Source organism: Carlito syrichta, unplaced genomic scaffold, assembly GCF_000164805.1.
Source record: "Carlito syrichta isolate Samal-C Ts95f unplaced genomic scaffold, Tarsius_syrichta-2.0.1 Scaffold287292, whole genome shotgun sequence".
Lineage (NCBI taxonomy): Eukaryota > Metazoa > Chordata > Mammalia > Primates > Tarsiidae > Carlito > Carlito syrichta.
The window spans coordinates 54,498-73,044 of NW_007231388.1; the positions used below are offsets into that span (position 1 = coordinate 54,498).

The window sequence follows — 18,547 nt, forward strand, 5'->3', positions numbered from 1 at the left end:
GCTAGCACCATCTCATGAACTGCTGGCTGTTCTTTTCCTGTGTCTAACCTCTGAAGGGCACATAGCCCTTGTCTCTCTCTACCTCATGGCCACAAAGGCAGGCCCCATGCTTTCTACATCATAGTCATTCCCTGAGCACAGAGCCACATCTGGCATAGTGGAGTCTAATTAACCTCTTCAGCTGTTTCCCATTGGTCTTAAAACCTGTGTTCCTCGCCAAGGCCTGAGGCCAGAGGTGGGTGGTTCTTTTCCAGCCCCATATCTAACCATCCTCCCTCCCTTTTCTCTACCTCTTCCAGCTCCTCCATGGAGACCCCCATTCAAAAGGTCACTTCCACCAAGCTGCCCTCTCCTGGTTGAACCACCCAGTTTCCTTCATGACACCATCACAAGCCTATTTATATGCTAACTTGTTTATTGACTGACCCACTGGAATGGGCCCCAGGAAAGCCAAGACCTCATCTATTTCCACTGTATTGATCCTCAACACCGAGTAGACACAGTGGCTAGTGTAGTTCATGCTCAATAAATATTTGCTGAATGAAAGAAATTATGTCAGCTGAAGCCTAAATTAAAATTTACTCATAAAATGGACACACGTACTTTCTAGATATTCTAGAGTAGAAATAGGAATCTTGTTTCCATACACCTCAGAGGCCACCAGTCAGTGCCAGATGCTGCAGAGAACCGTGCAGAGAGCTGATAGGCATCCTGAACTCTGGGATGCCTTGCTCTAGGTTTTTCCAAATTCTGTATGTGTTGTTTTTAAAAACTGAGGGCTGAGTAAACCTGGGTTTATTCATCTCAAGAGCACCCCCTGGAAATCTCAGAATAACAAACTCATTCACAGAATAACAATTTTAGGAGCGGATAGGATCTCAGGGTGATCTAGAGAGTGATGCATTTCTGTTTTAAAGATAAAGCATCTCAGACTTCAGCAAGGCCATGAAAAGTCAGCCCACATATGTCCACTGTGTCTTGCCAGGGCTGGTCTTGGGGTGTCCCGACCCGGCAGTCATAGTTTTACCATGCACTGCCCCCTAAATGCTGGTCTTTTCTTTGGAGTGGGCCCCAACTCTTCTGGTCCCCTCCCAAATGTAAGTCCTTTTACATAGTCTCAGGAACTGGGAAGCAGGGGCAGCTCTGGGAAACCTGGAAGTGGCTGTTTTCCATCCTCCGGGTAGATCGGAGGTGCCACACAGAAAGACGAGCAAACTCCTCCTTCTCCAAGGTGAGCTTTTCTGAGTTCTGGCCTGCAAGTCTAGGAAGGATTGGCACCACTGGGTTAACAACAATGACAAGACAGATTCACTTTGGGGTGAATTTATTCACCCAACTTCACAGCTTCGAGATTTTTTCAGTATCCACCAGTGTGGACAAGAATTCACAAACCAGGTCCAGGAACCCCAATTGGAGGACAAGCAGAACATTCATCGGTGGCAGGAGAGACCCAGGAAGGATGCACAGGTCTTACGTGAAGTCTGGATACCCACCCCTTTACCTAAGACCTGCTGTATCCACCAGTGGCCACCCTTCTTCAGGTAAGGACTCTGGAATGGACAGCTGACTTCCCTGGGAAACTCACAGTCAGCCTCCTACTTGTCTTTGACTAAGTCCAGCCTTGCTATATCTGAAGTGCCTGCCATAATCGCAATGCAAAAATGGCTGAGCAGGCCGTGTTCAGAAACAGTACAAGACCAGTGGCCAAAAAACTAGCAAGAGTATCTCTCACAGCCAAGTTCACGGAGAAGTCCAGAGAGGTGAAGTCATTTGTCCAAGGTCACAGAGCAAGTTAATTTTGGACTGAGACTAAAACCCAAGGTTCCGTTACAGATCGATACCAGTGTTAACATAATGTTATACATACACTCTAGTTACATTTATTATTTTTGTCCCAAGCTGTGTTCTGGAATGTCATTCTTTCATCTCACATTTGAAATAACAATTATGTAAACAAAAGGACTTAAAAGGAATAAAACCTCCTATCCAAATCACACTACAGGTTACAAGAAAGTTTACTGAGACCCATGAAATCTGGACACCATTCAGTCAGACACCATGCTCATTCCTTACTTTAACAGGTTCTGCAGAACTGTTTGCAGAGAATTCTACAAGGGACAGATACAGTTGCCAGGACAAATCCTCACCTGGGGGCTTGTGGACAGCTCAGACCTGCAGCACCACACACAGCAGCCTCTGACGACTCTTCCAAGTGACAGGTCAAGAAGTTCATCTCTGTGTTGATCGCTGAGCTCCTGAACAAAGTTTCAATCTGAAGTGACACAGAGGGCCCTCAGCCCCCAAACATATACAAACTTAGTATGAAATCTAACAGGAAAAACTGGGAAGTCTGCTGACTTGGAGGTCCAAACTCCATCACCAATTGTGCAGCTGCAAGCACCCCAAGGAGTTTCCCTGACCCCTGCTGGGGCCTTCTGGGCACATGGGGGGCATCTGGCCTCAGGTATGATCGCTCTACTAAGACTCGTCATTCAGTAACAGCAAGTCATTAACTTTATAAAGTTGCTTGTAAAACTTTCCTTAAAGTACACATAGCTTAAGCAATAAAACTAGAGGTAAGTATCCTTTTCCCATCTCAGTTTGAGGGCATGTTTTCTATTTCCTTCTCTTTTTCTACAAGGAGCTTGTTGTGGTTGGCTTTTCAGAAAAATGACCCATGTCTATTTTAAAGACCCACCCAAGATGCTGACTCCTGTGAAGTCAAGCAAGACAATGGGATTTTATTTATTATGGCCAGGCGCAGTGGCTCAAACCTGCAATCCCAGGGCTTTGGGCGGTTGAGGTGAGGGACTGCCTGAGCCCATAGGTTCAAGGACAGCCTGAACAACTTGGCAAGACCTCATCTCTACAATAAATCAAAAAATTAGCCGGGCATGGTAGTGCACGCCTGTAGTCCCAGCTACTTGGAAGGCTTAGGCTGAAGGTTCGCCTGAACCCAGCAGGTTGACACTGGGGTGGCCATGAGTCGTGAGCATATCACTGCACTCCAGCCTGGGTGACGGAGTGAGACTCTGACTCAAAAAAAAAAAAAGAAAAAAAGATGAAAATTTATTATTTGAGAGACAGGGTACTACTCTGTCACCCAGGCTGGAGGGCAGTAGTGTGATCATAGCTCACTGTAGTCTCAACTCCTAGGCTCAAGGGATCCTCTTGCCCCAAACTCTCAAGTAGCTGGAACTACAGGCATGCATCAACATGCCTGGCTAATTTTTTAAATTTTTTTGTATAGATGGGGTTTGGCCATGTTGCCCAGGCTGCAAAGTGATTTTAGATAAAACAGAATATGGATGTAAAAGTGATGTGCTCTATTAGGTTTCTACTGTGCAGCCATCTCAACTGCTGTAGGTTTTTTGGTGGGTCTCATACTTCTGTGAGTCACTCGACTTACAGGGCAAATATCACTCTCTACCACTGCTCTGGCAAAGAAATGGTTCATTCAGCATCTGTAAAACCGGTTACATTTTATCTCAATATATTAACTCAAAAATGCAGCAGGAAGGCAAGCACTATTTGTTGTATTTATGTATCCATTTATTTAACACTTACTAAACACCTACAATAACCAGGAATCATATTTTTTAAATTCAAATTTGTAAAATATGGCCCCAGGTGAGAGGTTACCAAAAGCAGCAAGAAAATCAAAATCACTCACTCCCCAAATTGCTTTGCAGCTCAGCTGAGGATCAAAATCCCCAGAAACAAGGGAAACCCCAGGATGGAGATGCCTCACCAAGGCCCATGGAAAGCAATGGGGGCAGAGCCAGCCTGAATGAGGAGACAGACCATGGGTGCCACTGCCCCTGCTGCACCCCATGTGCTAAGGTGTGGGCACATACCCTCCTTTCTGTAGGACCGTCACCTTGCTCTCCAATTTGTTTTTAAGCTTCTGACTTCTTTCCCTTTTCCTAGTTGGAAAGAGTAAAGCAAACCAAAAAATTTCATCGGGATATAGACGTACTGTCCCAATGACTTTATTTGTTTTTAAGTCAAATCTAAAATTAAAGTCAACACATTGTGTGGTTTTCTTCATCCTTCATTAATGACAAAAACGTTCCATTCAAAAACTACACTAAGACAATGTGTTCCTAAGTAGCAATCCAGCTTTAATTGTAGGGCATTGAATCACCTTGCAAACAAATTACAGTCACTACGATTCAATAGGTACTGCACTGGTTTTGTGTTTTGTTTTGGCAAACTTAGAACAAATCAGAGAACAAACCATAACTATTCATCATCATGTAGAAAAATAAAATAAAATGAACCTCAAGTGTCCACCTGTGTGTCAAGTGATTCATATTATCAAAGAAAAACTAAAATCTACACTTACAGCAGAGTTTTAGAAATCCTTAGTGCAAGAGACATAACCAATTAATACAGATCAATACTAATTACGAATATGGAAAATTTTCCTATACAGAGGTAGAGTCCAGCGCACAGGCTAAAACAATATTCAGTAGTCCAAACAAGACTGAGTCAGGTTTTATGGAATCTACTTTAAAGTTTAGGTATCAGACTGTATGTACATACATACAATAAATAGACTATACAATTTTTTAAAGTAGTTTAATAAACTCCACAAAATAATAGCAGATGCATTGAAATATTTACATAATTCAATTTTCAAATCTCTCATTCAAATAAAAGGGATAAAAATAAGATTTCTGCTATAAAGGCAGCAGAACCTCTTTCCTGAAATGGATTGGTAAAATAAGATACTTTACATGAGAGGAACTAATTTGTGTTTAAGAGGTATTCATATTCAGCTAAGAAAATACGTCCCTTTTTAAGCTATATAGATTAGGGAATATAAAATGATATTTTCTACATTTTTAGATCTGTATTTAAAGTTAAATTCAACTCTTACTTGGAGAAGCTGATTTTGGTACCCATACAGAGTACAGCATCACAATTTACTGTTCATATTCTGCTTGTCTGTTTTTGAAAGTTTAGGGCAGAAAGGAGATGTTTCTGGCCCCAGCGGGTATGTTTATTCATGACACAAATTTCACTGAAACCTGACTGACACTTTTGGCTTGGTGTGCTTGAGATTTTGACCTTCTGAGTCTCTCCCGTTTCCAAAGCGTGTTTCATCAAGAGTAAGAAGCTGCGGGTCAGGTGTACGATTTCAGGGTACTCAAGACTATTTAATAGAAGATTCCAAAGTTTCCAAGCTCACATGGGAAGAAGGGAAAACACAGATCATCTGCTGTCATTTGCCTCAGAGACTGGAAAAAGGAAAAAAACTCAGAAACCGCTGTTACTATGACCAAAAAAACAGGCAAAGACCCAGAGCATTTATATGTGTGAGTGACTCAAATTCTTAAACCTAATGTCAAATTTACTATTTGGTGTTTTATCATTAACTCTTATTTTAGTTGACAGAAAAAAAATCTTATCTAGCCCATAAGGAAATCAGAAATAGAGAAAATGAAAAAGTATGGTCAAAATTAATGAAGCATAAACCTTCACAGTTTGAATTTTGTAGAACCTCTAAGCACCCACAATGAAAACACAAGTCGAGTTTTTTTATTCAATCATTCTGTGAAAAATACCTCAGTAAATAGTAACATTTTCCCCTTCAATGATCCTCCCACTGGAACACCCACCCACCCTTTTTTTTTAAATTTTAGATTTTTAAAAAATTTTATACAAATAGACTAATTTTGATTTAAAGTAAACATATAAAAATTGAGAAGAATATTGCTTGCAACAATGGACGTTGGAAGTAGAGGAATGAATGAGTCAGGGAGTACAGAGAAACAGCTCCTCCTCAGCCACTCGGAAAGCCCCCACTCTGAGGATTCTCGCCCGAGGACGCCCTGGCTGCACGTTGCTTCCTTCAGCCCACAGAGTCTGACTGATTTTGTAACTACAACTTCAGGTCAGAGAGAAAAAAAAAAAAAACAACTGCAAGAAAATCGGAAGGCACAAGCACCCATGTGATCTAGAATTTTCTTGGGGTGAGGAATAAGGAGGGAAAGGGATACTTTTGGTTCAGCACTACAGTCAAGTTAATTTTGCCATTGTTGAAGAAAAACGGTATCAAATAAAGGTGTACAGAAATGTAACAAGCACATCCCCCTGGTGAGGAAGAAAGCCCAGAAGACAGCTCGCAAAAATAGTGCAGAGAGAAACAACCAGTACTATTTATTTGGATGTCTGTGCCAGGGTGGGTACAAACTATAGTCTCTGCCCTGTGGGACCAAAACCCAAACAGGATAAAAACAAACAAAAGTCCCCCAGATCCCCAAAAAGCAGCAAGAAGGAATGCAGAAGTCTTACAGGGCACACTGCCTGCGGGGCGAAGGCAGCACTCCCGTCTTCAATGCACATCCGGCCCCTGCCAGCCACTGCTGTGTCCCAGCGAGTTCTCCACTGCACACCGGCGACTGAGTGGCCAGCCATGGAGCTGTTTTCCCTGCCTCTCCACAACTTCCCTTTTCCTTCATCTCCTCCTCCACGATTAGAGTCTGTGTCCTCCACGAAGGAAGTGCTGTTACCGACCATGGGGAAAGGCGTGGCACGGGATTTCCAGAAGACTGAATTGTGTCCCTCGAAGCCTTGCGGTGTGCAGGCCACACGGTGGGGAGGCGGCCTCAAGACGGCCTGACGGAGCTATGAGTTAAAAAAGAAAAGGAAAGAAAAAAAAAACCCACCCCAAGTCTGTCTTTTCTCAAACTAAAGGAGAAACTGAGGGATGGCGCGGCCTCCCGCGGGCCCTCCGCGGTTAGGAGATGATGGCCGGGGACCACCTCGGCAGAGTCAGATTGTCAGCACTTGCTGACCGCTTCCTTGTGGCTCTTCTCAGGTCCTTGTACTTGTCCTCGCAGAGGCGAGAAATGGCCTGGGGCAAGAGAGACAAGTGGAGTGAGGTCTTGGGAATAGACACCATCCACGTGCCACCACCCCCTTGTCAGACAACATGCTCCTGTGCCAGCATCCTTCTAGAGGCTGAGGACACTGTATGAACCCCACAGGCACAGGTCCTGCTCCTGTGGGCTCAATCCCACAGCCCAGCTCTGCTAGCCACGGTGAGGATACAAAGGCAATGTAGACACAAGCCCAGCTCCCACAGTGCTGACAGTCTGGTTGAGAAAAGCATGTCAGAATGTGAAATGACCATGGGACAGTGTTGCCTGCGGCCAGCCAGGCTCTTGGACAATGCTGGCTCCCCATGTAGGGGTGTGTGGCCTGCACACATGTCCTGTTCTGATACTCAGCACCCTCATCTGCAAAAGATGTGAAGCAGCACCTGCCCTGGGAGCTGCAATGACGCATAGGAGCTCGACCGAGCCTGGGAAGGAAAGCTCAGTTTGTGGTGCTGACAGCTGCAGACCGCCATAACCAAACTCAGAGCAGAGTTCACGACTGAGTGTGTGAGTCACCTTGAGATGACTGCAGAAGAAGGGACTGGGGCACAGGGGGATGGTGGTGATAAAAACATTGGACGTGGAGATAATCAGCTTTTGTCCACAAGACAGGGGCCCGGGATGGGGAGGGCCCTTCCTGGCAACAGCACCACCAGGGCGGCCACTAGGGGCAGCAGGAACACCTGGTAGCAAAAAGGTTGAGCCCACCTGTCCCAGGAGGGCATGTCCGGGTCTTGGGAACACTCTGATTGTTGGGAGAGGAGAAAGAACAGTCTTGCCAGGACAGGACTGACCTTTTTTCCTGCCCTGGTGAATACATGAGCCCTTGGCAGGCAGGTTTTCCTTGCAGGCACTTGATCAACCTAAGATGAACTGCAGGTGTGACTCCACCAGTCTCGCTGGCCTGTGCTCTCAGGTGCCCGCCTGAGCACGAGGCATTCCCCATAAGGGAACTGGAACCTGCTTTCCTACAGGGCTCAGTGGCAGCCACGAGGTCCAGCTCCTCTCCCCAGAGCTACAGAGCAACAGGAGCCAGTGTGGCACACTAGGGGTGCAGGCTGAGAGGGGCTCACGTGGCCAGGACATCCTGCATCTACTCCATGAACGTGCTTGTGAAGGTTTGACACTATTTGCTTTGAAGCATAACCTCAGAGGGAGAGTTCTGCATCCCAAAGGCTGGCCCTTAATCCCAGCAGCATTGCTGAGCTTTGAAAACCCCACTGGATTTTTACTTTAAACACAGTGCTGTCCGTCCAGTCTTTTCTAGAATTTACCAAGTTTCCTTTTTGGGCTTAACATATGGCTTATTTAAAAAACTCTTATTTAAGTTTTTTTCTCAAGCCCACATCCATAATAACTCTCTACCCCTAGCTATAGATCACCTTGTGGTCAGGCTGCCAGGTTGCCCTTCCTGACCCTACACTAAGGGACCACCTCCCACATGGGATGGACAGGGGGTGGGCAGCATGAGGACCTCTGGGTCTCACTGATGAGCCTGCTTTATTACCACCAACTGCTTTTCCTCCTGCCAAAAGGTTAGATGGGAAGAGCTGTTGAAAATATGAGCTGAGCTCCACACAATATGCCGTGACAAAACACAAGTCTTACAGCTTAACAAGGAAAGTCCTAGCCCAGACCACAAGCAGCGTGGCTGGCCCTGCTTTAACTGGGCATGGAAAAATTATTTTGGAAAACAAAATCAAAAGCAGAATTAACTCTTTTTGGATTCCCAATTGTTAACGTCTTCAGGTAGCTTTTTCCTACAAAAGTGCATACTGGGAAGTACCTTTATTTGTGCATTTACAATTAAAAAAAAAAACAAACACTTTTTCTAAGGATAAGGGCTTTAAAAAATCTTTGATTCCAAAATAGAACCAGTACTCATTAAGGATAACTGATACTAAGAAGGTTATTAAAGTATGAAACTGTACAAGTTGCAATGAACTAAACCCCCTGTGCACTATAACCCAGGCACCTTGCCCTTCTTCTCCAACACCTACGGGGGACATCATCACCACAATCACACCCTCTGTGGCTCTCAGATGGCATCTCTGTGCCAGCACATCAAGAAACAATATCGTCAGGACTCTTACCTCTAGCTTGTGAGCCCTCTCCCTGCTCAGGGGCTCCAAGGGAAAGCTCAGGTTGTTTGCTTCTGCCAGAGAGCGAAGATCAAAATAATACTTGGCATAAACACTGGAAGGAACATTGATGTTGAACTGGAGTAATTCAAGAAACTGTCGCTCTAGCTCATTCCTGCAAAGCAAAGACAAAAAAAGCCTGTGCTTAGCTGCCACGCCATGACATGTGGCCTGCCAAGGCAAGGTGCTGTGGCCAGGTCCAGAAAATGGCACCCTCCAAGGAGAAAAGGGACCAAATTAAACCAAATTAATTGCCTGGTTGGACACCAGAGTTACAGTCTAACCACCAAATTGGTATTAAAGGCCCGATCCACTTGATCCAGTGCCCAGAAGAATGAGCAATGGGTAACTGGGACAATCACCAGGAAGTGCTTCCTAAGAGTGAGGCATTCTCTGAGCCTGCACACACCCAGCAGGCCCTGGCCACAAACCTCGGCCCAACAGTGTGCTCACCAGGGCATACAAAGTGGTCAAGAGCTGCAAGTGGAGACCTGGAAGGGCCCCAGGAGAAACTCAGTCTCCTTAGCCAAAGGCAGGAGTGTGGGGGCTGTCCATTGCCAGCTCACTTCTCTTACAAAGGACACTCACCAACTATGAAGAATGAAAACTGTTGTCTCCAACTCAAGCCTGCCTCTGAGTCACCTGGAGGGCTTGTCAGACTTCAGATTCGGGAGGTCTTGGGTGGGATCTGAGAATCTGCATGTCTAACGAGTGCACAGGTGACAGTGATACTGAGGCTGCCGGTGCCCGGTCCCACTCCGAGAACCATTCAGTTAAAAAGGCAGGTCGGCGAAGGAGAAGCCAAGGCCCCCCTCCCAACCAATTCACATTTTGATGAAAAATTTGAAGAACGGGTAGGCGGGATACACAGTAACACGCCTACTTGGAGAATCTCGCACGTCAGTCATCTTTTTTTTAAACTTTTTATTTTGAAGATGTGGGGTACAATTTAGGGTTAGGTATATAAATGTTCATTATGCAGGTACCCTTGTTGAGGTGTGTCCCCTCCCCCGGCAGTTTTCCACTACTGCCAATCCCACTCCCGCCCCTTCCCTGGCAGTTTCCAACTCTGCCAATCCCTTTCTTACAGTATTATGATAATTTTTCAAGGTCTGCTTATAAGTGAGAACATGTGGTACTCAGTTGTTTTTGTGACAGATCACTCAGTATTGTAGACTCTAAGTCCATCCAAGTTGCTGCAAAGTTCACAATTTTCTCCTTCTTTATGGCTGCATAATATTCAATCGTGTGTATGTACCACAAGTCATCTTTCAAATTATGTGTATCTCTCCATAGCTACTTGGTGGGGGCAGGGGAGGTCTGAGTGAGAGAACTGTGGTGCATGCTGGGCCAGGGCCAGGCACTCAGTTTCGCGTCTCTGTCCCTAGGAAGGCCTGGTGAGCCTTGCCCACAGCACACCATTCAGGCATCCACTCTGCCCTTTACCCCATTATGCCATAATGGATGGCTTAACTCAAGTCTCTCTTACTCATCTCCTCGTAGCCAGGAACTGCAGCATATGGCCTCCAGCACAGTACCTGACGGAAGACTTTCCACAGAACCAAATTTAGGACATGTGGAGCTCTGGCAGAGAGGAACAAGGGTTGCGGGTGGGGTAAATACACCTGCCGCAGGAGGACAGGACATGCAGTCACCATGTCCTGTGCGGCTGAACACTGACAAGCCCTGTCCCGAGTGCAGGGCCCAGCCCTGATCCCGAACCCAGCTCTGCATTCTGAGCCATGCTCCGCCAACTCCACTGAACACTGAGCGTCCCAGTTCTGGCCCCTGCACACACATTTCCTGATTTTCCTGGTCTCAGACTAACGCAGCATCACTCCATACCCCATGGTGTCCTGAGTTCCATATTGCCTGCTCCTGGCCAGTCACTTCACTAAGCTATCAGAGTCTGAAGAGGACTTTGCCCCAGTCCATGCTGCTGTGACAAGGGACAGGAGCACTAGGAGGCAGTGTAGGGAAGCTGGGGTTTGAACAAGGGCAGGTGGTGGCTTTAGTGAGACAGAAGCTGCTGAGCAAATGAGAATTATAAAACTTGCAAGCTTCTAGTAAAGGCCTGAGTAGAGTCACATCCAGGTTTTTTTTTTTTTCTTGACTAGGTATCACTCTGTCAGCCAGGCTGGAGCACAGTGGCATGATCATGGCTCGCCACAGCCCTGACGTTCTGGATTCAGGGGATCCTTCTGCCTCAGCCTCCTGAGTAGCTAGAACTATAGGTGGTCACCACCATGCCCAATTAATTTTTTAATTTTTCTGTAGAGATGAAGTCTTGCTATGTTGCCCAGGCTGGTCTTGAACTCCTGGGCTCAAGTAATCCTCCTGCCTTGGCCTTCCAAAGTGCTGGGATTTACAGGTATGAACCCCCACACCCAGCATTCAGGTCTTTTCATCAAATAGCATAACCTACTTGTTGTTCTGGTCAGCCTAGTGAAAGAGCTAACAAGCTCCAATGTATATACTGTGTTACATTTTATATTTTCCAAGAATTCCAAGAATTGAAATTACTTTTATTTGTGATGATTTTTTAAAGGACTTTAATTTATGCTTCATTTAAATGAGATTTAGTTAACAGATTATCCTGTGAAATACTAGAACCCAGATAAGATTTCAATAAAACAAAAGTGTCAAAAACATCTCTAAGGCCAGAAGTTCTCAAATTCTCAGGCTAGTAGTCCCAAAGAACATGAGAGCTATCCATGGACAGATCGCCGTCTGGTGGCCAAAAGGCATCACTACAGAGCTTATTCTCCCAATGCTAAGTGGTTTTAATGGTACAAAGAACTAGCCTGATAACCAGTCTGAAAAGGTACATTGACACCAGTGGTTCCAGCTGAAGGCAGACACTATGAGCAGTCAAGAGAGAGCTGCCTTTGGGCAAGGCCGCATTCTCCCAGGAATCCCTGGAAACCCAGCACCCTTTCTCCCAGCTTGAATTTCCCAAATGTTTTTGGTTAAGCTTCAGGGGAAACAGGCATTTTAGAACCTTTGTGTTTTCAGATGACAGCAAGATTTTTTTTTTTTTTTTTTTGGGGGGGGGTTGGAGTCTCACTCTGTTGCCCAGACTGGAGTGCAGTGGCCGCTCCCGGCCACCGCAGTCTCAACCTGCTGAGCTCCAGTAGTCCTTCCACCTCAGCCTTCCTCGTAGCAGGAACTACAGGCGCGTGCTACGATGCCCTGCTAATATTTTTTTGATGTAGTGTACAGACGAGGTCTCACCATGTTGTCCGGGCGAGTCTTGAAGCTGCGGACTCAGGCAATTCACTCACCTCGGCCTCCAAAAGTGCTGGGATTACAGGTTGAGCCACAGAGCCTGGCTGACAGCAAGATTTAAAAAATAAAAATAGTTTCCAAAATTTGAATTCCAAACAGTATCAGCACATCTTAAAAGAACACCTGCCAGTCAGCCTGCTGTGTGATAAAGTGTCTGGAAACTAACAGTGACAGTGAGACTGGGCTGATGGGTTCACACCCTCATTTAGATAAGTATGAGAAAAGGGCTCTGGTGTAAAATGTATGGTATGAAGCCAGGGCTCTGTGGCTCAGCCTGTAATCCTGCACCTTTGGGAGGCTGAGGTAAGTGGATTGCCTGAGTCCATGGGTTCGAGACCCGCCTGGGCAGCGAGATCTCATCTCTACAATAAATCAAAAAATCAGCCAGGCGTGGTAGTGCATGCCTGTAATTCCAGCTACTTGACGGCTGAGGCGGAAGGATTGCCGGAGCCCAGCAGGTTGAGGCTGCGGTGGCCGGGAACGGCTACTGCACTCCAGTCTGGGTGACAGAGTGAGACTCCAACTCAAAAAAAAAAAAAAAAAAAAATGTGGTATGAAATATATTCAAGTCAATCAACACAAGACACATTTCTGATGCTTATTACCTTACATCAACACTGCACAGAAGCCCCACTCAATTGGTGCAATTTAGCAAGTTAAATTAGGACTCTACAATGGAGTCAAGAGAGCTGTTCTTTATCTAATATCCTGCCTGCTTTTCTAGAAAACTGGGCTCACTTCAAAAATCAAGCACCAATCCAACTACTCCACTCCTGGGTATAAATCCAAGAGAACTGGAAGTAGTGTCCTAGAGAGACACTGGACAGCCATGCCATGGCAGCAGTAGCCACACTAGTCCAGTGTGGGAGCCACCCAAGCGTCTGCCGACACATGAATGGGTGAACAACGTGGGCTATATACATACAATGAAATATTAAAAAGCCTCATAAAGAGAGTATGACACATGCCACAACATGGATAAACCCCGAGGTCACTGTGATAGGTTATCACGCAAGGTACTCTCAGTACCTTACACAAGTGGGATCATACAAAAAAGACAAGTACTGTCTGATCCCCCTCATGTAAGGTCCCTAGGGTCGTCAGACTCAGAGACAGAAAGTAGAATGGTGGTTGCCAGAGGCCGGAGGATGGAGGAATGGGAAGTCAATGTTTAGTAGGGACAGAGATTCAGTCTGGGACAACAAAAAAGTTCTGGGGACGATGTGGTGGTGATAGTTGTATAACCATGTGAATTAATGCCACGGAACAGCACACTTAAAAATGGTTAAAATGGTAAGTTTCATGATATGTATATTTTCCCACAACTGAAAACAACAACAACAAAAGACAGCAGCCTTCTCTGTGTTCTCACATGGTCAACCCTTTGTCTATGTCCTAATCTGTCTCTCAAATTTTTTGGGGGGGAGAGTAGGAGTCTCACTCTATCACTCTGGTTGGAGTACAGTGGCACAATTACGACCACCAAAGCCTCGACCTGCTGGGTTCAGGCAATCCTTCCTCTTCAGCCTTCCAAGTAGCTGGAACTATAGGCATGCACTACCATGCCTGGCAAATTTTTTGATTTACTGTAGAAACGAGGTGTTGCCAAGTTGCCCAGGTGGTCTCGAACTCCTGGGTTCAGGTAAACCTCTTGCCTCAGACTCCCAAAATGCTGTGATTACAGGTGTGTATCACCGTGTCTTTTTTTTTTTTTTTTTGAGTTGAGGATCTTACTCTGTCGCCGAGGCTGGAGTGCAGTGGCATGACCACAACAATCACAACAAGCAGCCTTGAACTCCTGGGCTCAGGCAATCCTTCTACCTCAGCATCCTGAGTAGCTGGGACTACAGGCATATGCTTGCCATCCCTGGCTAATTTTTTAATTTTTTTGTAGAGAGGAGGTTTTGCTATATTGCCCAGGCTGGTCTCGAACTCCTGGGCTCAAGAAATTCGCCCACCTCGGCCTCCCAAAGTGTTGGGATTACAGGTGTGAGTCATCACGTCCAGCCATCTAATCTCTTCCAACAGACATATTGGAGTAGGGCCCACTCTACTGACTCCATTTTAATTTAATTTCTTCTTTAAAATCTTATTTCCAAAAATGGCTACATTCTGAGGTACTCGGATAGAACTTCAACTATGGGTACACAATTCAGTCCATGTTACTGGGTATCTGTTCCAGGGCTCTGTAGGGCACTGGTCTTCATGCTGGGACACGTATTCACCTGCAGCTCAAAAAGACTCTCCAAGTATGCTCAGGAACACAGCAGCACCAGGAAACAGGTTTCTAGACCTGTAACTTCGTCTCTCTCCTGTAACGGACTTGTCAGACAGCACACTGAGTGTGTAGGTTCTCCTTCTGGCTTCTTTGTTCCCAGAGTCACTTTTGCTCTGGGTGGGGGAGGTAGGCCACTCTCCCACCCTCATGAAAATTCACTGTCCCAAGTGGAAAACCTCTGAGGAGCTGAGGAAAGAGATGTCTCAAAACTTGGTATTGAAGAAGCAAATGACTCTAATAACAGGCTCATGATTTAAATGATCTCCAATTTTTACTTCAACAAACTGAAGGCAGGGTTGGTAGGCTTGTTTACATAATTTTTAGTAATAGATGACTGTGATTTTACCATATAACTCAAAAAGCATTTAAAGACTTGATTGATACTTGTTATAACAACTCCTTGCAATTTCATCTACTTATATGTTCTCTCAACTTTTATGTTAAAGAGAAAAAAGAAACGAAAAATGAGAAGAAAATTGATACTAAACTTTGCTTCATTCTATCAATAAGTAATCATACACAAAAATATGAACTAATGGAAGAAAAAAATAACTATTGATCTCATTAGAAATATATTCCAAGTAAGATTGTCCTTTTTATGTTTAATAATTTATAATGAAATCTGTAATATATTTACATTGTTTTGATGAATTGTGTAATAACTCAAACCTGAAGGTGTTGTAAATAAAAACATTATACAGCTACTAAGAAATAATACTACAGTTTTAACTTATATGTATATTTTTGTTATAGACAATTTTGAGGCACAAAATAATGTGGGAGGAAATTGGAAATGAAATAATAAGTTCAAGGAGAAAAAGAAATATAAAATTTTCACCCCTAGCCGGGCTCGGTGGCTCAGCCTGTAATCAATCCCGTGCCTTTGGGAGGCTGAGGTGAGTGGACTGCCTGAGCCCGCGGGTTCGAGACCCGCCTGGGCAACTTGGCGAGACCTCATCTTTACAATAAATCAAAAATTAGCCGGGCGTGGTAATGCACGCCTGTAGTTCCAGCTACTTGGAAGGCTGAGGCAGAAGGATCACTGGAGCCCAGCAGGTCGAGGCTGTGGTGGCCGGGAGCAGCCACTGCACTCCAGTCTGGGTGACAGAGTGAGACTCCTACTCAAAATTAAATTAAATTAAATTAAAAAAAATTTTTCACCTCTAAGAAAATCGTGGGTATCATATTACTACAGTAGTCTCCAATGAATGCCTTTACCTTTAAAATACTATGATATAAATTATACTGCAAATGACATGTTTTGCAATGAAACTTACGATAAGAATTTTTAAATGTCAACTAAAAAATGTAGTGGGGATACAAAGTTCCCCAAAATTCTTCTAGGAATGAACATACCAAAATGTGTGAGGGCCTCTGCTGACATGGTCACCTGGCTGGTGCATCCAAACAGATGTGGAGACAACTGCTCTGACCACTGCATAACCAAGAGCTGCAGACATACTGTTCAAGAGCATTCTTTTTGGCTGATAACCCCCTATCAGAAAGAATCCTCCTGCTTCCTTCTATCCTTTTTTTTTTTTTTGAGTCAAGGTCTCACTCTGTCACTCAGGCTGAGTGCAGTGGAATGATCATGAGTCACTGCAACCTCAATCTCCTGTGCTCAGCTGATCCTTTCATCTCAGCCTCCTGAGTAGCTGAGACTACAGGCATGTGACACCACACCCAATTTTTTTTAAATCTTTTGTAGAGAGGAAGTCTTACCTCATTACCCAGGCTGGAACTCCTGGACTCAAGCAATCCTCCTGCCTCAGCCTCCCACAATGCTGGAATTACAGGCATAAGCTACTAATGTGGCAACTTAAACTTTTAGTGAGTAGAACCTCAGTGCCTGGCATCACAAATTACCTGCCATTGTTACCCTATCTTTTTATTTAAGGAGAGAAGGACCAATTAAAACATTCATATTTCAGGCTCTATTTCTATTTCAGATGTTGGAACATCTCCATGGGTATCCCAGAAACCAGTGCATATCATTTTTACAGTTCTGCCATCTCTCCACTGGACAGTGAATGGTCACCTGGATGAAGAAAGGTGAGCCTTTCTTCATCAGCCTGAGATAAACATCTCCACTTGGCTGTTTTGTATTAACCTCTCTAGGCCTCTGCATCCAGATCTGTAATGAGGAAGAACTAAGTACAGATGTCATAGGGTTGTTGAGAGATCAAACCAAGAGATGCAAGAATGGGACAACGTGTGACTCCTGACAAGTATTTTATAAACATTTCCTCCAAACTTTTTTTTTCTTTTGAGTTGGAGTCTCACTCTGTCACCCAGACTGGAGTACTGTGGCACACTCATGGCCACTCCAGCGTTGACCTGCTGGGCTCCAGCGATCCTTCTGCCTCAGCCTTCCAAGTAGCCAGAACTACAGGCGCATGCTACCACACCCGGCTAATTTTTGATTTATTGTAGAGATGAGGTCTTACCAAGTTGCCTGGGCTGGTCTCAAACCCGCAGGCTTAGGCAATCAACGCACCTTGACCTCCCAAAGTGCTGGAATTACAGGTTGAGCCACTGAGCCTGGACCCCACCAAGTTTTAAGTAAACTAAAACAATTTTCCATGATCCTGTGCTTCCGTGAAAACTCAGCTCTGCTGACATCCTGGCAAATTAAACTTGGTGGGTGAAGGGTAAGAGCACAAAAGAAATCTCCTGGCCACTCCTAATGTGCCTCGCGCCTCACACCTCAGCTTGCTGCTGTTTTCATGCTTCTGTCATCTGTCATTTGCATTTGTATCTCATTTCCTTTTGGAAATAGCTGGGATATAAATGGCAAATATATTTAAGACGGATGTCTAGTTCATCAGGTGTTTTCTTTTGACTTTAAGTGGACACAGCTAATCATGGTGGGGGCTCTCTGTGCTCTCACAGAAATTGGGCACCACCACTGAAGCCAAGTCACTGTTGGGCATCATCAAATTACACACGAGGAAGGATCAACCAGGAAGTCATTCCTGAGACATGTGGTTCAGTGTCAAATGGCATCAGAGAGTCGAAAAAAGACTAAGACCTAATAAAGACAACAGGCCAGAATTTCTCACTATTTTGCACCCCAAAATGCCCATCTCCTTTATGGTCTGAATGATAACTGTTTTAGTAGCTGTTTTCATCTTAAAATATAATCAAATTTACTTTTCTTATTATATAATTCTGATTAAAAACATCTTTATGTTGGGTGCACTAAAAGCCCAGATGTTGCCACTATGCAATAGATCTATGTCACAAAACTGCCCTTGTACCCTCTAAATCTATAAAATATATTTTTAAAAGAATTTAGAGACAAAAATAAGTCTTTATGTTTTTCTTATTCTAGATCATAAATCATTACAGATCCAGAAAGGAGTTTTACAGGTCTGCAGCAGGAATAGGACCTGCAACAAGAGACCTGAGAGTGTAAACAAGTATGCTTCAAAGGGCACCACAAAAACAGGGTCCTGTGGGTCAGTAATCAGAGGAAAGGAGGGCCATGGGCCAGTAAGGAATCCGTAGCCAACATGCTCATGTGCCTGCGGCCCAGGGATGTCCCTGCAGTGGATTACCCCCAGGATTACCAGGTGCAGGGACATGGGTGGGGCCTGGAACTCAGCTGGTGATCTCCTTTGGCCTAACACTTCCTCAAGGAGTTTTGCCAAACAAAAAATATGAGAAAAATTTTACCAGTAATTATATCAGAAGTGACTATAAGCCCATAAGGAACTGAGTACAGTAGTTGCATCTAGGTGTTTTCTACAACTCCTTCTTCCTAACAGGCTCTGAGCCCACTTGCTGCATTCTCAGACCCCCAAAATACCAGACAATAGTCTGCAGGTCTCCTGCTAACAATTCGCACCTAAATCTGAGGACTGACCCATCTGAGAAACTCGAATGCTGCCCTGAGAGCTACGGAGGTGGACAGCTCTCAGCTCTCCAGGGTTATGCCACTAGCCCGA

At 44.8% G+C, this 18,547-nt stretch overlaps 1 protein-coding gene across 2 annotated transcripts in view; it reads right to left on the reverse strand.

The window, feature by feature from the left end:
• Positions 1-5,874: 5,874 nt before the first annotated feature.
• The window catches only part of CCNY (cyclin Y), a 69,444-nt gene continuing 56,771 nt past the window's right edge, over positions 5,875-18,547 (reverse strand). For both annotated transcript variants that reach the window (XM_021709804.1, XM_008052688.2), the window contains 2 exons: positions 8,984-9,146; positions 5,875-6,865 (listed from right to left, as the gene is read on the reverse strand). In XM_021709804.1, the coding sequence (XP_021565479.1) occupies positions 6,749-6,865; positions 8,984-9,146 (280 nt within the window). In that variant the 3' untranslated portion in view covers positions 5,875-6,748. The remainder of the gene's footprint in view (positions 6,866-8,983; positions 9,147-18,547) is intronic.